At 47.8% G+C, this 14,924-nt stretch overlaps 5 protein-coding genes across 8 annotated transcripts; 1 reads left to right on the top strand and 4 right to left on the bottom strand.

Moving 5' to 3' along the window:
- Positions 1-13: 13 nt before the first annotated feature.
- On the bottom strand, positions 14-2,388 carry LOC117147823 (synembryn). Its single transcript, XM_033314879.1, has 2 exons — positions 2,189-2,388; positions 14-2,123 (listed from the first exon to the last, which is right to left on the bottom strand). Exons 1-2 carry the CDS (start codon positions 2,267-2,269, stop codon positions 483-485), a joined length of 1,722 nt encoding a protein of 573 aa, XP_033170770.1. The 5' UTR covers positions 2,270-2,388; the 3' UTR covers positions 14-482.
- A 335-nt stretch (positions 2,389-2,723) lies between these two features.
- Positions 2,724-8,132, bottom strand: LOC117148618 (kelch-like protein 5). 3 transcript variants are annotated; one of them, XM_033316106.1, is made up of 7 exons: positions 7,948-8,132; positions 7,482-7,883; positions 4,967-6,010; positions 4,689-4,896; positions 4,508-4,630; positions 4,202-4,438; positions 2,724-2,914 (listed from the first exon to the last, which is right to left on the bottom strand). In XM_033316106.1, the coding sequence occupies exons 2-7, from the start codon at positions 7,739-7,741 to the stop codon at positions 2,822-2,824; spliced, it is 1,965 nt and encodes a 654-aa protein (XP_033171997.1). In that variant the 5' UTR covers positions 7,742-7,883; positions 7,948-8,132; the 3' UTR covers positions 2,724-2,821. The 3 variants fall into 3 exon arrangements, with proteins under 3 accessions (XP_033171997.1, XP_033171999.1, XP_033171998.1); XM_033316108.1 differs by lacking the exons at positions 7,482-7,883; positions 7,948-8,132 and adding an exon at positions 6,145-6,166; XM_033316107.1 differs by lacking the exon at positions 2,724-2,914 and having other exon boundaries at positions 3,120-4,438; positions 7,482-8,132.
- A 417-nt stretch (positions 8,133-8,549) lies between these two features.
- LOC117148621 (dual specificity mitogen-activated protein kinase kinase dSOR1) lies at positions 8,550-11,225 on the bottom strand. 2 transcript variants are annotated; one of them, XM_033316110.1, is made up of 4 exons: positions 10,685-11,225; positions 9,403-10,042; positions 8,883-9,209; positions 8,550-8,811 (listed from the first exon to the last, which is right to left on the bottom strand). In XM_033316110.1, the coding sequence occupies exons 1-4, from the start codon at positions 10,792-10,794 to the stop codon at positions 8,698-8,700; spliced, it is 1,191 nt and encodes a 396-aa protein (XP_033172001.1). In that variant the 5' UTR covers positions 10,795-11,225; the 3' UTR covers positions 8,550-8,697. The 2 variants fall into 2 exon arrangements, with proteins under 2 accessions (XP_033172001.1, XP_033172003.1); XM_033316112.1 differs by having other exon boundaries at positions 9,403-10,033.
- Positions 11,226-11,397: 172 nt separating this feature from the next.
- LOC117148622 (TM2 domain-containing protein almondex) lies at positions 11,398-12,596 on the top strand. Its single transcript, XM_033316113.1, has one exon. It carries the CDS (start codon positions 11,423-11,425, stop codon positions 12,371-12,373), a length of 951 nt encoding a protein of 316 aa, XP_033172004.1. The 5' UTR covers positions 11,398-11,422; the 3' UTR covers positions 12,374-12,596.
- A 140-nt stretch (positions 12,597-12,736) lies between these two features.
- LOC117148620 (la-related protein 7) lies at positions 12,737-14,861 on the bottom strand. Its single transcript, XM_033316109.1, has 2 exons — positions 14,497-14,861; positions 12,737-14,436 (listed from the first exon to the last, which is right to left on the bottom strand). The coding sequence occupies exons 1-2, from the start codon at positions 14,765-14,767 to the stop codon at positions 12,920-12,922; spliced, it is 1,788 nt and encodes a 595-aa protein (XP_033172000.1). The 5' UTR covers positions 14,768-14,861; the 3' UTR covers positions 12,737-12,919.
- Between the last annotated feature and the right edge of the window lie 63 nt (positions 14,862-14,924).

Here is a 14,924-nt window from a genome sequence, read left to right as displayed (position 1 = left end):
ATTTAGTTAGTTGTTCAAGCCGTACGTTATGGGATGCCATGGTATCAACTCTAAAAGTGAGAACAATTCGCGGGACAACAAAACAACAAGGAAGTGCATAATAACTTAATAAGAAAAACGGTTAAAGAAATTCTGTAAAAGTTGGGAGACCGAACTTATCTACGAATTGAAGCTAATTGGATCGATTATAATTATTTAAGCTAACACTAATAAAAATGGCATTTAGACAAAAGCTGATCACTGAAATCAAAGCCAGATTAAATCGTTTTTGGTTAACAAGTAGGATATAATGAGATGTTCTCGAATATGTGGTATAAAATATATAAATTATGTAAAAAAACAATCCTAAGCCAATCTGCTTTTTGAACACATTCGAAGCTACATTCGACAGTAAACTTATGGAATAAATGCAGAGTTTAGGGTGATTTTTTGGTAGCTATTTGGAAGTTGTGCCATAGCAGATCCCGCAATACATTTGTGGCTTAGGTTTTCCGCTTCTGGTCGAGCTGCTGCTGCGGCAGCTCCTCCTGCAGCTGAAGGATGTGTTCCAGCGGCTGCGGGCGCCCATCTTTGTCGATCATCGCCGGCTTTACGATCCCGCCCTGACGCAGCTGTTCGATGAGATTGACCAGCTGCATAGCCTCGTATTCCTTCTGCTCTTCGCTTATGTCGTCTAGATGCGACTTGCTGCGCGGCTCCACGCAGCCAAGGACTGGATTGATGCCCTGCTGCTGCTGCTTGTACTCCTCGGTGTCGCTGTCCTCGCTGTCGGAGGAGTAGTCGGTGCCCTCCACTCGCCGGCAGTCGAGTATGCCCCGCTTGGCAAAGAGCCCGGCTGCGTTGCCATAGCCCGTATATTTGATCATCCTGCCGACATTTTCTTTGCACAGTACGAACAGCAGCTCGGCGGACAGATCTCGCAGGATCATCGCGGGCAGTGTAAGGAACCGGCACAGATGATTGCGCAGCTCCTGACCAACCTCAGGTCGTTGACTAACGTCCCTCAGCGGCGGCAGAATCTCCTGGCGCAGATAGTGACGCATAACTCGATCGCTGCGCGCACATTTCACCAGCACGGTCAGCACTGGGGAAAGCAACTCATGCGAGCTAGCCTCGGCCTCCTGTTGGGCCAGAGATTGCCGTAAGTAGCGGAGCAGCACGTCCAGACTCTGAACATTGCGCTTTTCGAAGCACTGGGAGCAGCACTCACGGGGTTTGGCTCCTGCTCCAGCTTCTGTACATTTTTCCTTCTCGTTGTCCTGCTCTCTTTCCTTGTGCGACTCCAACTCGGCATTGGAGCAGCGCAGGGTGAGTTCTGTCAGGCAGCTGCCGGAGATGTTTGTCAGCAGATTGATGGCGTGTGTGACGACGGCGCGATCTTTTTCAGTGGCCAAGTCGCCGAAACGCAGGAGCAGCTCCCTCAGCACTCCCGTCAAATGCAAGCTTTGAATTTCGTATTCGTTGGGACTCTTGTCCGGAGCACTGGTCACATTGAACATCACCTTGAGCAGTTCGCAGATGATGTTCAGCTGCTCCTCGCCAACGGACTCTTCGACCAGCTTGTCGTCCAGCCACTTGGTCATGTAGGTGAGGCCATTCAGATCGATTTGGAGGCGAGAGCGCGCCGCCGGCTCCAATGCAGTAAGCAGGAAGAGGAGCTTCATGTCATAGTACTCCAACGCACAGGGATGTCGCATTGAGGACGCCACCCTCTTCAGGATTGCATCCAGGCAGTGTTGCCGCAGGCACTGGCGTCTGCAGTCGGAGCTCTGGTAGACCAGGTTGCACAGGCACTTGAGTGCTTCGGCAATCACTTCCGATTGGGCCTGGCTGGGCTCCAGCTGGGGCTCCTTGCTTTCCTGCTGTTTAAGCTCGTCCGGTGTGGCTGGCAGCTTCAGTGAGCCGGCTTCAATCCTAGCCAGCTTCAGCAGGGTGTTAACCTCCTGTTCGATGTAGTTTGTCTGCAGGCTGAACTCGTCACGCGTTAGAATCCTCACCGTGTTCAGGCACTGCGTATGCAGATGACTAAGCCGCTGGTCGTCTAATATGCCAAAGATGGCCAGCCAGAGTTCGTGCCACAGGTTGTCCGTGCGGAAACTGTCGAAGACCAGCAGATCCGCATTCTAGGGCGGAAGGAAGGGTATATAATCTGGTTAAATCTTCGGGAGAAACCGCAGGCAGTGCTCACCTTCGTGTTGAATTCGTCCAGGATGGCGGGAATGTGGTCCGCCTCCTTGGCCTCTAGTCGTTTCAGGTGCTCCGCTTCCATGTCGCCAACGGTGGCCGTTCAAAGCTCTCGTTGAGTTCGCTTTTTAGGTCGTTTAAGTTAATTTAATTAATTTTTATAATTTTCGCCAGTGTGACCGCGCCTTGGCCGTTCTAATATACTACGCGGCGTTGCCAGATATCTCAACCATCGAAGGCCAACTATCGGTACGCCCTTACCACTAATATTCTAAAAAAAAATCGTTTTCCAATCAGAAAGTTTGAAAATTTAAATATATTATTTCTAATTTTTGAATACCTATTAAAAAGAACAATCTCCGCTAAACAGCCAAAAGAGTATTATTTGATATGTTCGATTTATCAAATACAGCGAATAACCGTTTAATTTTCGATTTTATTAGAAAAAATACATATCCAGTGTATACATTTCGCAGTGTATGTTTTGTGTAAAAATATATATATGTGTAAATATAAAATAATACGTAATATTTGGATTGTTTTTTTTTTTTTAACAAGTTTTCTTGTTTTTTTTTTTTTTGTAGCTTGGCTTAAATGTTTATAGTTTGCTTTGTTTGTTGTCTTGTCTGTCTAGCATTTACATGTTATAGTAGTCGACAAACTCGACAGATCTGGGACGCCTATTATAGCAGATTGGATCCAATCTCACTGGCTTCCACTTCTTCTTTTTCTTTATTTTTTAAATGCAATCGAAGGGAAAGGGAAAAGAAAGAAATAAAAACATAATAAACAATTAGAAATGAATGCTCGCTGTACGCACACACACATCTAGTATTTACTAAAAATAATATCGGTACAAAATGACGATGCAAAAGTCGAAATTAATCATTCCATGGGATAAGTTTTTACTAACTAAAACTAAGCAATTGCAGTTGCCTTTTTGATTGTTTTCGTTCTTTTTTTTTTTTTGTTTGCTTTGTTTTTCTAATGGTTTCGCACAATTCACATGCAAAAATGAGCAATTTTGGTTTTTTGAATTTTGGCTTGGCGCAGTCTTGTCTAGGATATAAGTATGTGTATACGATTTATGCATATGGAATGTGTGGGCCCGTCACCAGTGCGAGCGAGATGGCGTGCAGTGTGTGAAGCGTACGACACCATGGGGTGTGAGTGGGATGGAGAATTTTAGAAACTAGGGTATCGTGTAAAATACGTTGGTTAATTACAGCTAGGGATCGATTTTAGATTGGAACTGGAAGCCTCGCAACATGCACTTCTTAAATCCTATGAGATTTCACAGATTTGTCTTTTTTTATTTACTAATTTGTAGATTTAAGCCGAAAAGTGCAGAGTTATGGGGGGAATACTGGGTTGGGGTGTGTGCCAAAAGTGGGTGAGTTCTGGGTGTATGCCATACCACAGGGAATCATGTCAGAACACAGACGAGAGCGAGGCGAGGCGAGGTGAGCTGCAGTTTCAAACTTGCCGGGTTAGGGAACACGAGCAACAACCACGAGCAGCTCACAGCAACAGTAACAACAACTACTATAGAACGGGGGCAGTGTTCTCTCGCTAAGTGTATCGCTTTCAGACCACGCTACCTATAAAACTACTTTTGATTATAGCCTTCTAAAGTCTCATACTATCTACAAGTAAATGGAAATGCTTTATACATGAACTAGTAAATTTGGGAAAATAACTTTTCTAAATGTGGAATGTTTGCATTTTTAAGATTAATGCAAGAAAGGTATAAATCTACAGTTTGTGTGCAGCATTAACTGTTGAGCGAAACATCTTGACAAATTTACTAGCATTAAATGCAATTTATAAAGCTCTACCCAAATAATGGGTATCAAAAAGGAATTTCGGTACATCTACGATCAAATACAATACAGTATAAATTTGGCTGGGTGATAAATGCAAATCGTTTCCAAAAAGCTGGCTCTTCTATCCGAAAAAAGCGATGCAATTAACGAGCCTACACTGCAACCGAAAGTGGATTGGGTTTAGACTAAACTGTAGCACTGGGCGGCGGCTGTTGAGCCGCCGGCGGTATGACATTCGGGATCGCCACCACACAGGCGCCGGCCCTTGCGAAAGCCATGGGCGCCAGCTCGTTCCATCCATTCCGCACCGGGTCGTACTCCTCGACGCTCTTCAGCGCATGATTGCCATCGTAGCCGCCGACGACGATCAGGCGGTCGCCCAGCAGGGCACAGCCGATCGCGTCCCGGCCCAAGGCCAGTGAGCAGATCTGTGGAATGGGATGACATCGATTAGAAGTGAGGAGATGAGGCAACGCCATAACCCAATCCCAGCTCACCAGAGTCCAGGTATCGGTGGCTGGGTCGTAGCGCTCCACCGTCTCCGTGCGGCAGACCATTGGATTGCTGGCCGGACAGTCGTGGCCACCCAAGGCGTACAGGAAACCATTGGCCACCGTCACCTGGTAGGGCTGGTTATTAAGAGAAAGGCCATTAAGGATATGCACACATGGTACTCACGCCCACGCCGCCGCGTCTCCTGTTCATCGGTGCCAGTAGGCTCCATTTGTTCGTGTGCGGATCGTAGCACTCGATGGAGCGATGACAGACGGAACCATCACGTCCGCCCACCGCATACAGGCGACCGCCCAGGACAGCCACGCCGGCGGTGGAACGCATCGAGGACATGGGCGCCACATAGCTCCAAGTGCGCGCAATAGGATCCCATCTGGAAAATGTTTACTCAGTTGCACAATTATACATATATGTACATATCCATCAATTCATTGCCCTCTCACCTCTCCACGGTGTTCAGGTAGCTCCAGCCGTCGTGTCCGCCCACCGCATAGAGTGGACCCTCCAGCACCGCCACGCCCAGTCCATGACGGGGCGTGGCCATGGCATTGAGCGGTGCCCAGGCCATTGTATTCAGGTCCAAACTCTCTACGGTGTTCAGGGTCTTAAGCCCGTCACGTCCGCCCACTAGGATCAGTTTATCCTCCATGACAGCAGCGCCGAATTGCAGGCGACGACCGGTCATGTGCTTCCACGGTGTCCACTTGTCCAAACGCGGGCAATAGCTCTCGATGCTGATGGCGCCCTTGTGGGCATCCATGCCGCCGACGGCCAGGAGACGACCCACCGTGGATTTGCGCGGCGTTGTTCGCTCCGTGGCTATCCGGGATCGGCGCTCGGGCATCAGGTGCCACTTGAAGGCCTCCATAACCAGCTGCTGGCACTCGTTGGCATTGCACACGTTCTCCACGTGGTCCATGATGAACGCTGGCTGCAGTAGGGGCAGTCGCACCAAGGCCAACAGCTCCGGTATGTGCTGCTCACGGGCAGCGGAATCGTGGCGCACCCACGACATCAGACTGTGAAAGACATCCTGCTCCGAGGGCACATTGAGATCATCGCTGCTCAGCAGCTTGCCCAACTGATCGGCGTTCAACTGGAAGAACTCCTGATTCTGGCACACCTGCATGAAGTACTGACAGGTGTAGGCCTGCGCCAGACGCAGCAGCGTGGTGCAGCTCTGTTGCTCCGCAAAGAAGGCGAACCCAAGGCAGTTGGATGGATGGAGCTGGCGGGCCAGGAAGTTGCAGCAGGCGGTCACCACGGCGTTCAGCTGCAGCAGACAGGCGGTGGCCAGCAGCGTCTCCACGGTGTCCTCGCGCATCTCAATGAATCCGGTGTAGCAGTACTGGACCAGCAGATGCAGTGCATCGCCGTGCACCTCGCCGAGGGTCACCTCCTGCTCCTTGGTCTCGCGCAGCGATCCCGTGAACATGGCCGAGAAGTAGGCGCTCGACGCCGATAGCACCAGGCGGTGGGCGGGCACCCTGAAAGAGCAAAGTGAAATCGTTGAATTGTGAACACTTTCGCAAGAGTTAACCCAAAGAAACATTAGCTCGTGGTGTCACTACTTTCGTGACCGCAACTGTGGCCGCTCGTGGGTTCTTTTCCCTTTGTTTACCATGGCACAGATCGACAGGTTTTCACGATCCAAAACCGGTTGAGTGCAGCGAAATCAAATAGAGCTGCAACTACTGCACTCGGATCGCGAATCGTTGTATCTGTATCTTTCCATGCTGCAGTTGTTGTCTTTGTTTCTTGAGACGGTTACTTCCCTCTCAGTTGCGCTGCATCGCCATTGTTCCACGAACAAAAACAAAATCTACATAATGGGGACCCTCTGTTTCTCTTTCTCACTCTTTGGAGCTCGAAATTGGGAGCTCTTTTCCTGTCTTTCTCTTCCTCTCCACCGTTGCAATAATGCGCACAGCAGCGGTCACAAGAGAAGGACATTCGGTGTGTAGTTCAAGGATATTTCACTAGTTTCTTAGAAACGGATAAATGCAAGTAATTTGCTATTTTTTCACTTAACCAAGTTTACTTCCAATTAAGTTTATCCAAATCGATATCATTATTGATGTAATAAACAAATGGTCTGCTTATCGGCACATTTGCTGATAAGCAAAACAAATTTTGAACGGCCCAGACATAAACTATAGTGTAATTCCAAACAATGCAAAAATAAACGATGAGAAGCTTAAAACTCGATCGATTGTCAAAATATTTCCAACAACTGAGCAATACTTTTGGATCGGTTTAAACTTTGAAATATACAGCGTACTTTTATAGATGGACAGCTAATTCTGTGGATATGCAGTTACTGTCAAAATAATAAAATTCACTAAATTAACTTTGTGCATGCTCACTGAGATAAGTGAATTTAAGCCGACCTAAAATGAGCAATTGTGCAAATAGAAATTAAGTATGCACTCAAAAGTGAAAACCAGATGTGTTAAACTTTTTTCCTTGCAATTATTTGTAAAGCAGCTGTATTTTCATTTCTTGGTTGCTATTATTTTGCCCGCAGCTGCATTTCCTGGTGGTGCGAGGTGCTACTATCTTGCGTGTGAGTGTGCACTGTTGGAATTGCGTTGGGGACAACACAAGACAACACAACCACAACAACAAAAAGCAAAGAGAGCAGACAAAGAACCCAAGTGAAGGTCAGCTGAGGCAGGAGGAGGGGAAGGCGGAGATGGGTTAGGCGGTGGAGGGGATGTAGGGAAAGCGGGAGGAAATCGCTAATGAACTTTCCAATTTGAAATGCCATATTCCATTCCTTTGTCTCCGTGGAAAGGGTATGGGAAATTGGCATTGGAAACTAGAGGTTCCATGATCCCGATCCCCGCTGCTTACCGACCATCGTTTCCAGCGATTGGAAAGCCGAGTTCGAACATCGATCGTAGTGAAGGAACACCAGGAATCGTAGTTCCAGGATCAGAATTAGAGTGCTCTCACCTCTTTCCATCGATGCCAGCGATTAGGACCACATCGCACAGCTGCTGGCTATCCACGTAGAGCTGCATCCGTTTGAGTATGTTGTCTGCATGGTCGCGGCACCGAAAGAACTCATCCTGGCTGCCCGCCGAGTTCAAGCTTCCCAGGCTGTAGTCCCGCGACAGCGATTCCAATGTGTTGTCCGCCAGCATCGAGATGTGCCCGGATGTGGAGGCTGTCGAGTCCCGGCTGGGACTCTCCTTCTGGTTCACCGCCGACATGGTTCTTCTTCTGTTCTGGCTGTGCGCTCCTTTTCAGCGAGACGTCTGCATCGGATCACTGGCTGGAAGCAACTGGCTGGCGGCGGATGGCAGAAGGCGGATCGTGGATCGCGGATCGGTGGGGCCGATGGAGGGGGTGGCGCTGAAAGGTGGCTGCAACGGTAATTTGCAACAAAGAACGCTGCCTCTTGCCACAGTGCGCGTACGTGTTTGTCTGGTGTGTTGGTGTCGCCTCTGCTCTATTCCACTCGCGATCTTTAAATCGTTTCAATTGGCCGCGAATTGCGTGCTGGATCTGTAACTGTAAATCGCTTATCAAGCTGCCCGAGCGCCCGTATCTGTGTTTTTTTTTTTTTGCGTTTAGTTTATGTGTTTATATACAAATTTCACAGCTGTTGTGACACACTCTGGCAACACTGAGTTGACATATTTATTTTCTCACAGTGTGACCAAAATGCATTCACATCCAAAAATACCTTCAGTATATTTTGTTTTAAATATTTTTTTGAGGGGATTCCCATTTAATTTAGCTCGGTTAAATAAATATTTTTCAATTAATGTATTTCACAAATTGGAGTAAAGTCTAAATGAAAGAAATCTATTTTACAAAATTTAATAAAGATACGAATAATTCGCTTATTTATACAACCTTTTGCAAGCAATAAGTAAAAACACATCATTTTATGCATTATCTTAATAATAAAGATATTCATTTTGTTTAATTAATCTTGACGAAGATGCATATATTTCCTTTACGCAATCATATCTATAAAATAAACCCACCATTGCAAATAATAAGAACATTACATCGTACATGGTATGACTTCGATTTATTTATTTTCGATTTAATAATAATAATAGTTCAGTTGTTTTGCCCAGCGTCAACGCTCTGTCGAACAAAGAGCAAGTGTGGATATGGGAGGATAGAGAAAAGGGGGGCCGGAACGCAGAGGCATCTAGTTGGGCGACGTATTACGCTTTGGCGTCGACGGCGGCAGATCCATTGTCTTGCACACCCAGCCGGATATATCCACCTCCTCCTTTTCCGCCTTGCCTATCCACGGATGAATCTGCCAAAGAACACATAAAACAGCTTGATTATATATATATCTGCAGAAATTGCGACGTTGCGTTTGCTTACCAGCAGGGTCTTGAGATCTGCCCGCTCGTCGGGCTGTTTCTTCAGGCAGATGTCCACGAAGTCCTTGAACTCGGTGGAGAAGATCTTGTGCTCTAGCTTGGGCGGCGGTTCGTTCACAATGTAATCCAGCAGCTCGAAGATGGCCATTGCCCTGGGCTCGTCCGTCGGCTGGCCGGTCTCCTCCGCATTGTCGGCGAATATCGACTCCAGGGTGGCGGTGTTTGGCGGCGGGATGGGGTACATGCCGATGGCCATCTCCACCAGCGACAGGCCCAACGACCAGATGTCCGACTGCACGGAGTAGTGGGTGCCTTGCAGTCGCTCCGGCTGAAACAAAGAAGACATTAGCATGTGAGTTATATAGATCACTTATAGTTGGCTATTTTTAACATCTGTGCATAGATGAGTTCCTTGTTTCGCTATTGCAATGTTCTTTTTTAAATACTTTCGCCGATTTCATCTACCTTCCGTAGTTTAATACACTAAATTATAGATTTTGATCAGCTATCCAGTTACTTACCGACATATAGCTTCGGGTGCCCACAAAGGAGTTGGCCATCGAGTCGATCAGTTGGCCAGAGACGCCGAAATCACAGATCTTGATCTCGCCGCTGCTGTTGACGAGGATATTGCTCGGCTTGACGTCACGGTGGATGATGGCGTGTTTTTCTCGCAGATAGCTCAAGCCCTTAAGCACCGCAAGCGTGATCCTGCCGAGGATGGACTCCGGTATTCGACCGGCCCGCTTGAGGATCAGGTCAAGTGATCCACCGTCCATATACTCCATGCAGATACTGATCTCGCCGTCGCTGTAAAAGGCGCCGTAGAAACCGACAATGTGCGGGAAATTACATTCGTGCAGGACTTTCAGTTCGCGCAGGATCTGTTTCTTGATCGCCGGCTTCACCTCCAGATGGATCAGTTTCCTGGCCATGATCAGGTGTGTGTGCGTGTGCCGGACCTTCATCACCACGCCGCCATTGCCCGATCCCAGCTCGCCCAGCTTCTCCAGATCCTCGTCGGACAGCTCGCCGATCTTCTCCTTCTGGCTCAGGAAGACCTTGATCCGCTTGCGTTCCGTGTCGCCCATGTCCAGACCCTCCAGCGTCTCTGTCAGCGCATCGATGCTCGTCTTGGGCTTCCCCAGCAAACTGTGTGTGCTTTAATTTAACCTCTTAATGAATTTTTGCGATCCAAAACGAAAATGTAAAATGTGCAGGCAATGGATGGGATTTGAAAGTAGGGGATGGGATTGGACGAGGGGCGGGTCCCAGTTTCCCTAATGATAAGAAAACTGCACAAACGTACACATAGATTTACATATGCATGTGTTATGTTATGTTGCCTACATTTTGGTGCTCAGAAAAAAAACGATAAAGGTAGCACAAAGTGTTAGAGATATTAAATTATAAATTGTATTTTTCTTCGAATCTGACTTTGTCATCTCATAAATTAATCCAAAAAGCACTAAAAGAGTTTACTGTATTTACTCAGTAAGTTTTTTTTCTCGCTGTGTACATGTGCGTCACACGACAGGAGCACCACCCACACCTACAAACAAAAAGAGAGTACGTGCTCTTTCTCTCCGACTGTCTCTTTCTTCCAGCTGGATGGATTTCCTCGAATCAATTGATGGATGTTAATTACCCACCTGACTCGCAAAACAACAGGATTATCTTACCACTGAGTGAGAAACCGAAAACGGGGAAAGGAAGGGGAAACAGCGAGGGGGCGGGAGGTGTTATGGGAATGGGTGGCCAAAAAACCAGTCAGTTATTAAGGATATTATGTATAATATTTACTCTGTGCCCGAGGGGGTTTTGAACGGCGGCGTCGGCGCCACTGTGGCGGCGGCAACAGTTGCCTCCGTATTTACCGGCGGTAGCACCAGATTCAGCTTGTTCTTCGACATCTTACTATATATACTATATATCTTTCGATTCCGTTATCCGTTACCGATAAGTGTAAGCACACAACAATAACAACAACAAAAAAAAAAAACTAATAACTGAAACAATACAAATAGAGAGTGCTCCAGGGGAAACAACAACAAAACGCACGACGAACAGCGGCGTCCGACGAACGGCTGATGGGTGTGTGGGGCGAGGGGCGTCGGCGAGGGGGGCGTGCGGAGGGAGGCCAAGTGCGAAAGTTCCGTTTTGTGTGTCCAGCCGCTGGTAAATTTGCACTAATTCCTCGCGTTGCGCTTTACTTTGGCACACCCGAACCGAGCACACGAACAGCAAACGGATAGTTAATATTATTTTTGCAATAATCAGCCAAAATCGGCGACTTTTGGGTTTTTTTCGCAGACGGTGCGGTGTGGCCAGATGTCGCGATTACGAAATACCGTTAATACACTCCTACGACTGAAGAGGCCACACAAATGAAAAGGAAAGGTAATGTCTAATTTGTTAAGAAGAGGGATACTTATCTGTTTATCCAATGTAATTGAGCCAAAACATATTTATAAACTATTCGATACGCTTTTTAAGGAAATAAGAAAAAATTTCTCCTACGCATTCGCGGTTGATATTTTCATGCCACACGTTTACGGTCACACTCTCCCACCCCCACTCATTTTCTTGAAGGGAAAAACAATAACATTTCCGGCGTATTCCCCGCTCTATTTGACAAAAATGAGGCTCCGACGGCAGTGCATTGTGGTCAACATGCGATCGGCCATTGTCCTGATCATGATCTTCGTACTGACGGGGATCAGGAACAGCGAAACTGCCAGCGGTGGCAACCAGATGGACTTATCGGACTCAAAAGGCGATCACAAGGACAACAGCAATGCGAGCAATGGCAATGGAAATGCCAACGATAACGAGGTGTATGTGCCGCCCCTGGTGACCAGCATGGTGGCCAAGAGCGGGGGAGGAGCCGGTGGACTTCTGGACAACATAACCGCCTACAGCAGCAGCAGCAGCAGTAGCAGCAATGGGAACAACAACATGCTGTGCCCGTACGATAAGGAAACGCCCTGTGATCGCCTGCAGTTTCCCTGCATCCGTTGCAACTACAACCATGGATGCATCTACGGCCGGGACTTGAATGTCACCTGCGAGGTGATCAACAATGTCCAGTGCCTGGGCGAACGAAGTTTCCAGCGACAAATGAATTGTCGATACTGCTACCAAACGGAAATGTGGCAACAGAGCTGTGGCCAGCGCTCCAGTTGCAACTCGGCGACGGATAAGCTATTCCGTACCAACTGCACCGTGCACCATGATGTGCTCTGCCTGGGCAATCGATCCTTTACCCGCAATCTGCGCTGCAACTGGACGCAGGGCTATCGCTGGAGCACAGCCCTGCTGATTAGCCTCACACTGGGCGGCTTTGGAGCGGATCGATTTTACTTGGGCCACTGGCAGGAAGGGATTGGGAAGCTGTTCAGCTTTGGCGGCCTCGGCGTCTGGACCATCATCGATGTCCTGCTCATCTCCATGCATTATTTGGGGCCAGCGGATGGCTCACTTTACATATAGTTTAGTTTTACAGGGGTTAATAGGTCATAAGCTAACTTTTCCATTACAGTGTACATAATTACGAATGCAAATATGCAACCACCATTAGAAATAGCAAGATCTTCTCAAAAACGTGTACATAAATAATTAGAAAATGTATTTTATTAACTACGCCAAAAGTTCTTTTTTGTATCTTTTATCTAGCACAATTCTTTGATCGTATCAATAAATAAGTGAAAGAGAACATATAACCATCTCTTTCTTGTTCCTGTAAGATCGAACGATGTGAAAATATCATAAAACCTATGAGTAATTTGTAGGAATAAACGGTTTTGGTTTAATCAGAAGATTTATTTCAATTTCAATACGAAGTTTCTTTTAAAAATTCAATTTGTTTTTACAGTATTACTCAATAATTAGGAAATCTTGTGCTAGAATCGTATACACACAATTCTTTTTTACAACTTCGCTTACATTTATAAATGAATATAGCTTATATTATAATATAATATTTATAAAGAGTTTCCTGAAATGAAATTCAGACTTACCCCGCAACTGAAAGTGGACTCAGTCCATAACGGCCCCCTGCACTTCATCATCGCCATCATCAAACTTAATGTGCTTACCCAGCATTTTGCCCACTTTCTCGCGACCGCGTTTTTGCTGCACGCGAACTTTTTTCGACAGTTTCGCCTCGCGATCCTGCTCGATTTTGCGCCAATAGAGCGTCTCCTGCTGCCCAGAGAGCACTTTCAGCTGCCTCTCAGGGCAGTTGCCCTGGCGTACCAGTTCTTCGGCTGCGGCAGGCGTGCTCAAACGTAGTAGGGCCACTTGTTCGCCCTCCTTAATATCCACATATTTAATATCCGGATATTGGCGCATGTCAGCCTTAAACTCTTTAATATTGGTGCACGGTTCTAGCAGAGAGCACTCCACAATCAGACCGGGTTCGTATTTGAAGAGCGGCGTGCGTTCCTGCGAAGGTTCTTCGGATTTGGTTGATTCCACGCCGCCGGCGCCGTAGAAATTCATGTTCATCTTGTGCACCGCCTTGCGACGCTTGGCTGGCACAGGCGCTGCTTCTACGGCACCTTCACCGCCATCGCTAAGGACCTCGCCTCCGGTTTCCTCCTCTTTGGCTGCCTCGGGCAGTTGCGAAGGTTTTGGATGGTTTGGGTGGCTGTGCTGCTGGTGATGAGGGTGCTGCTGATTTTGTGGGTGATTTTCACGCCACAGCTTGCTCTTTGCCTCACTGACGAGGCGCCGCTGTAGATTCAAGTACTTATTGCGCATACTGCTCCAACTGGTCTTGGGTAGCACCTTAAGCTCCAGGGCACTGGGCTCAATGTTTGGCTTGTCCACAATCGCCTTTTTCTTGCGCTTGCGACGGCGCTTTTTGGCAGCCTCATCGCCATCGGTTGCCTCTGTTTTGCCCTCCTCATCGGAGCCTTCGGCTGTAGCTTCCGCATCCGTTTCACTCGCTGTTTCCCCAGCTGTAGAGGTCTCGCTGGGCTGACCCTCCTCCAACTTAACCCGTTTCACTTCGTGTACCTCCTCGCGATCCTTGTCGGTGGCCTCCCTTTTTAGATTTCTCTTTGGCAACTCAGCCTGTTCAGCCTCTGACTGCGTCTGCTCCGCTTTCTGTTGCGACTGCTGCTGTTGCTGAAAGGAGCGCACACTGGCCAAATCGCTGGGATCGGTTTCTACGGACAAAACGCCCTGTATCTGGGCAAAAGCCTTCACAGCCTTCTCCAAGGACCCGCTCTTTTCAAACTCGATAAAGGCAAATTCCTTAATCTTTTTTGTGCCCGGATAGTGGGGCAGGGACACGTAGGCCACCGCTCCATAGCGACTGAATACCTCCTTCAGCCAATCGTGAGTGGCATTTGCAGGAAGGGCCTCTACATACAAGGTTTTGTCGTTGACATCGCGCTGATCTGGCAGCTTGGTACGTCGCTTGACCTTTAGGTTGGTCTCATCCAGCTCCAGGAGCTGGGAGTTGCTTAGTGCCTTGGCTATCTGCTGCACATCCTGTGTGAGCGTCTTTATCTTATTAAAAGTGAGAAAGATTTCCAAAGGTACATCTGTAAAAGAATAACATGATCAGCGGTTTGTTGACTGGGGCGCTAACCTAAGCTACTCACATGGATCCTGCTCTACGTAGCGCCTAAGGAAGCGATCCTTGCTCAAGTTGGCGTCACCGAAGTAGAATTCCATTTGGCCGCGAATCGAATTGAACAAATGCCTTTTCCTTTTACGTCCACCATCCTTTTTATCCGGCGTTGTGTCTTCCGGCGCCAGTTCCTTGGACTTTTCCTCAGCTGGTTCAGTGGGTGCGGCTGGATCGGGTTTCTCCGCTGACGTCGCGGCCTCCAGACCCTCGCCCTTCTCCTTCTCCGTGCTCTTGGCAGCCATTGAATATCAGTTAACCAGCAATCTAAGTCACTGAAATAAAATAGTGCACTTGGTTTCTGCGTTCTACTCCATTTGGCAACGCCGTCTAGTTGTGAATAGCTGGGATGTCAGGTATTTGCAGCATTCCCATATCGATAGTTTAACGAATATCGGATTC

The sequence above is a fragment of the Drosophila mauritiana genome, chromosome X, assembly GCF_004382145.1.
Source record: "Drosophila mauritiana strain mau12 chromosome X, ASM438214v1, whole genome shotgun sequence".
NCBI lineage: Eukaryota > Metazoa > Arthropoda > Insecta > Diptera > Drosophilidae > Drosophila > Drosophila mauritiana.
Note: the sequence above shows the minus strand (reverse complement) of the source record. Positions and strands in the feature narration are given on the sequence as shown.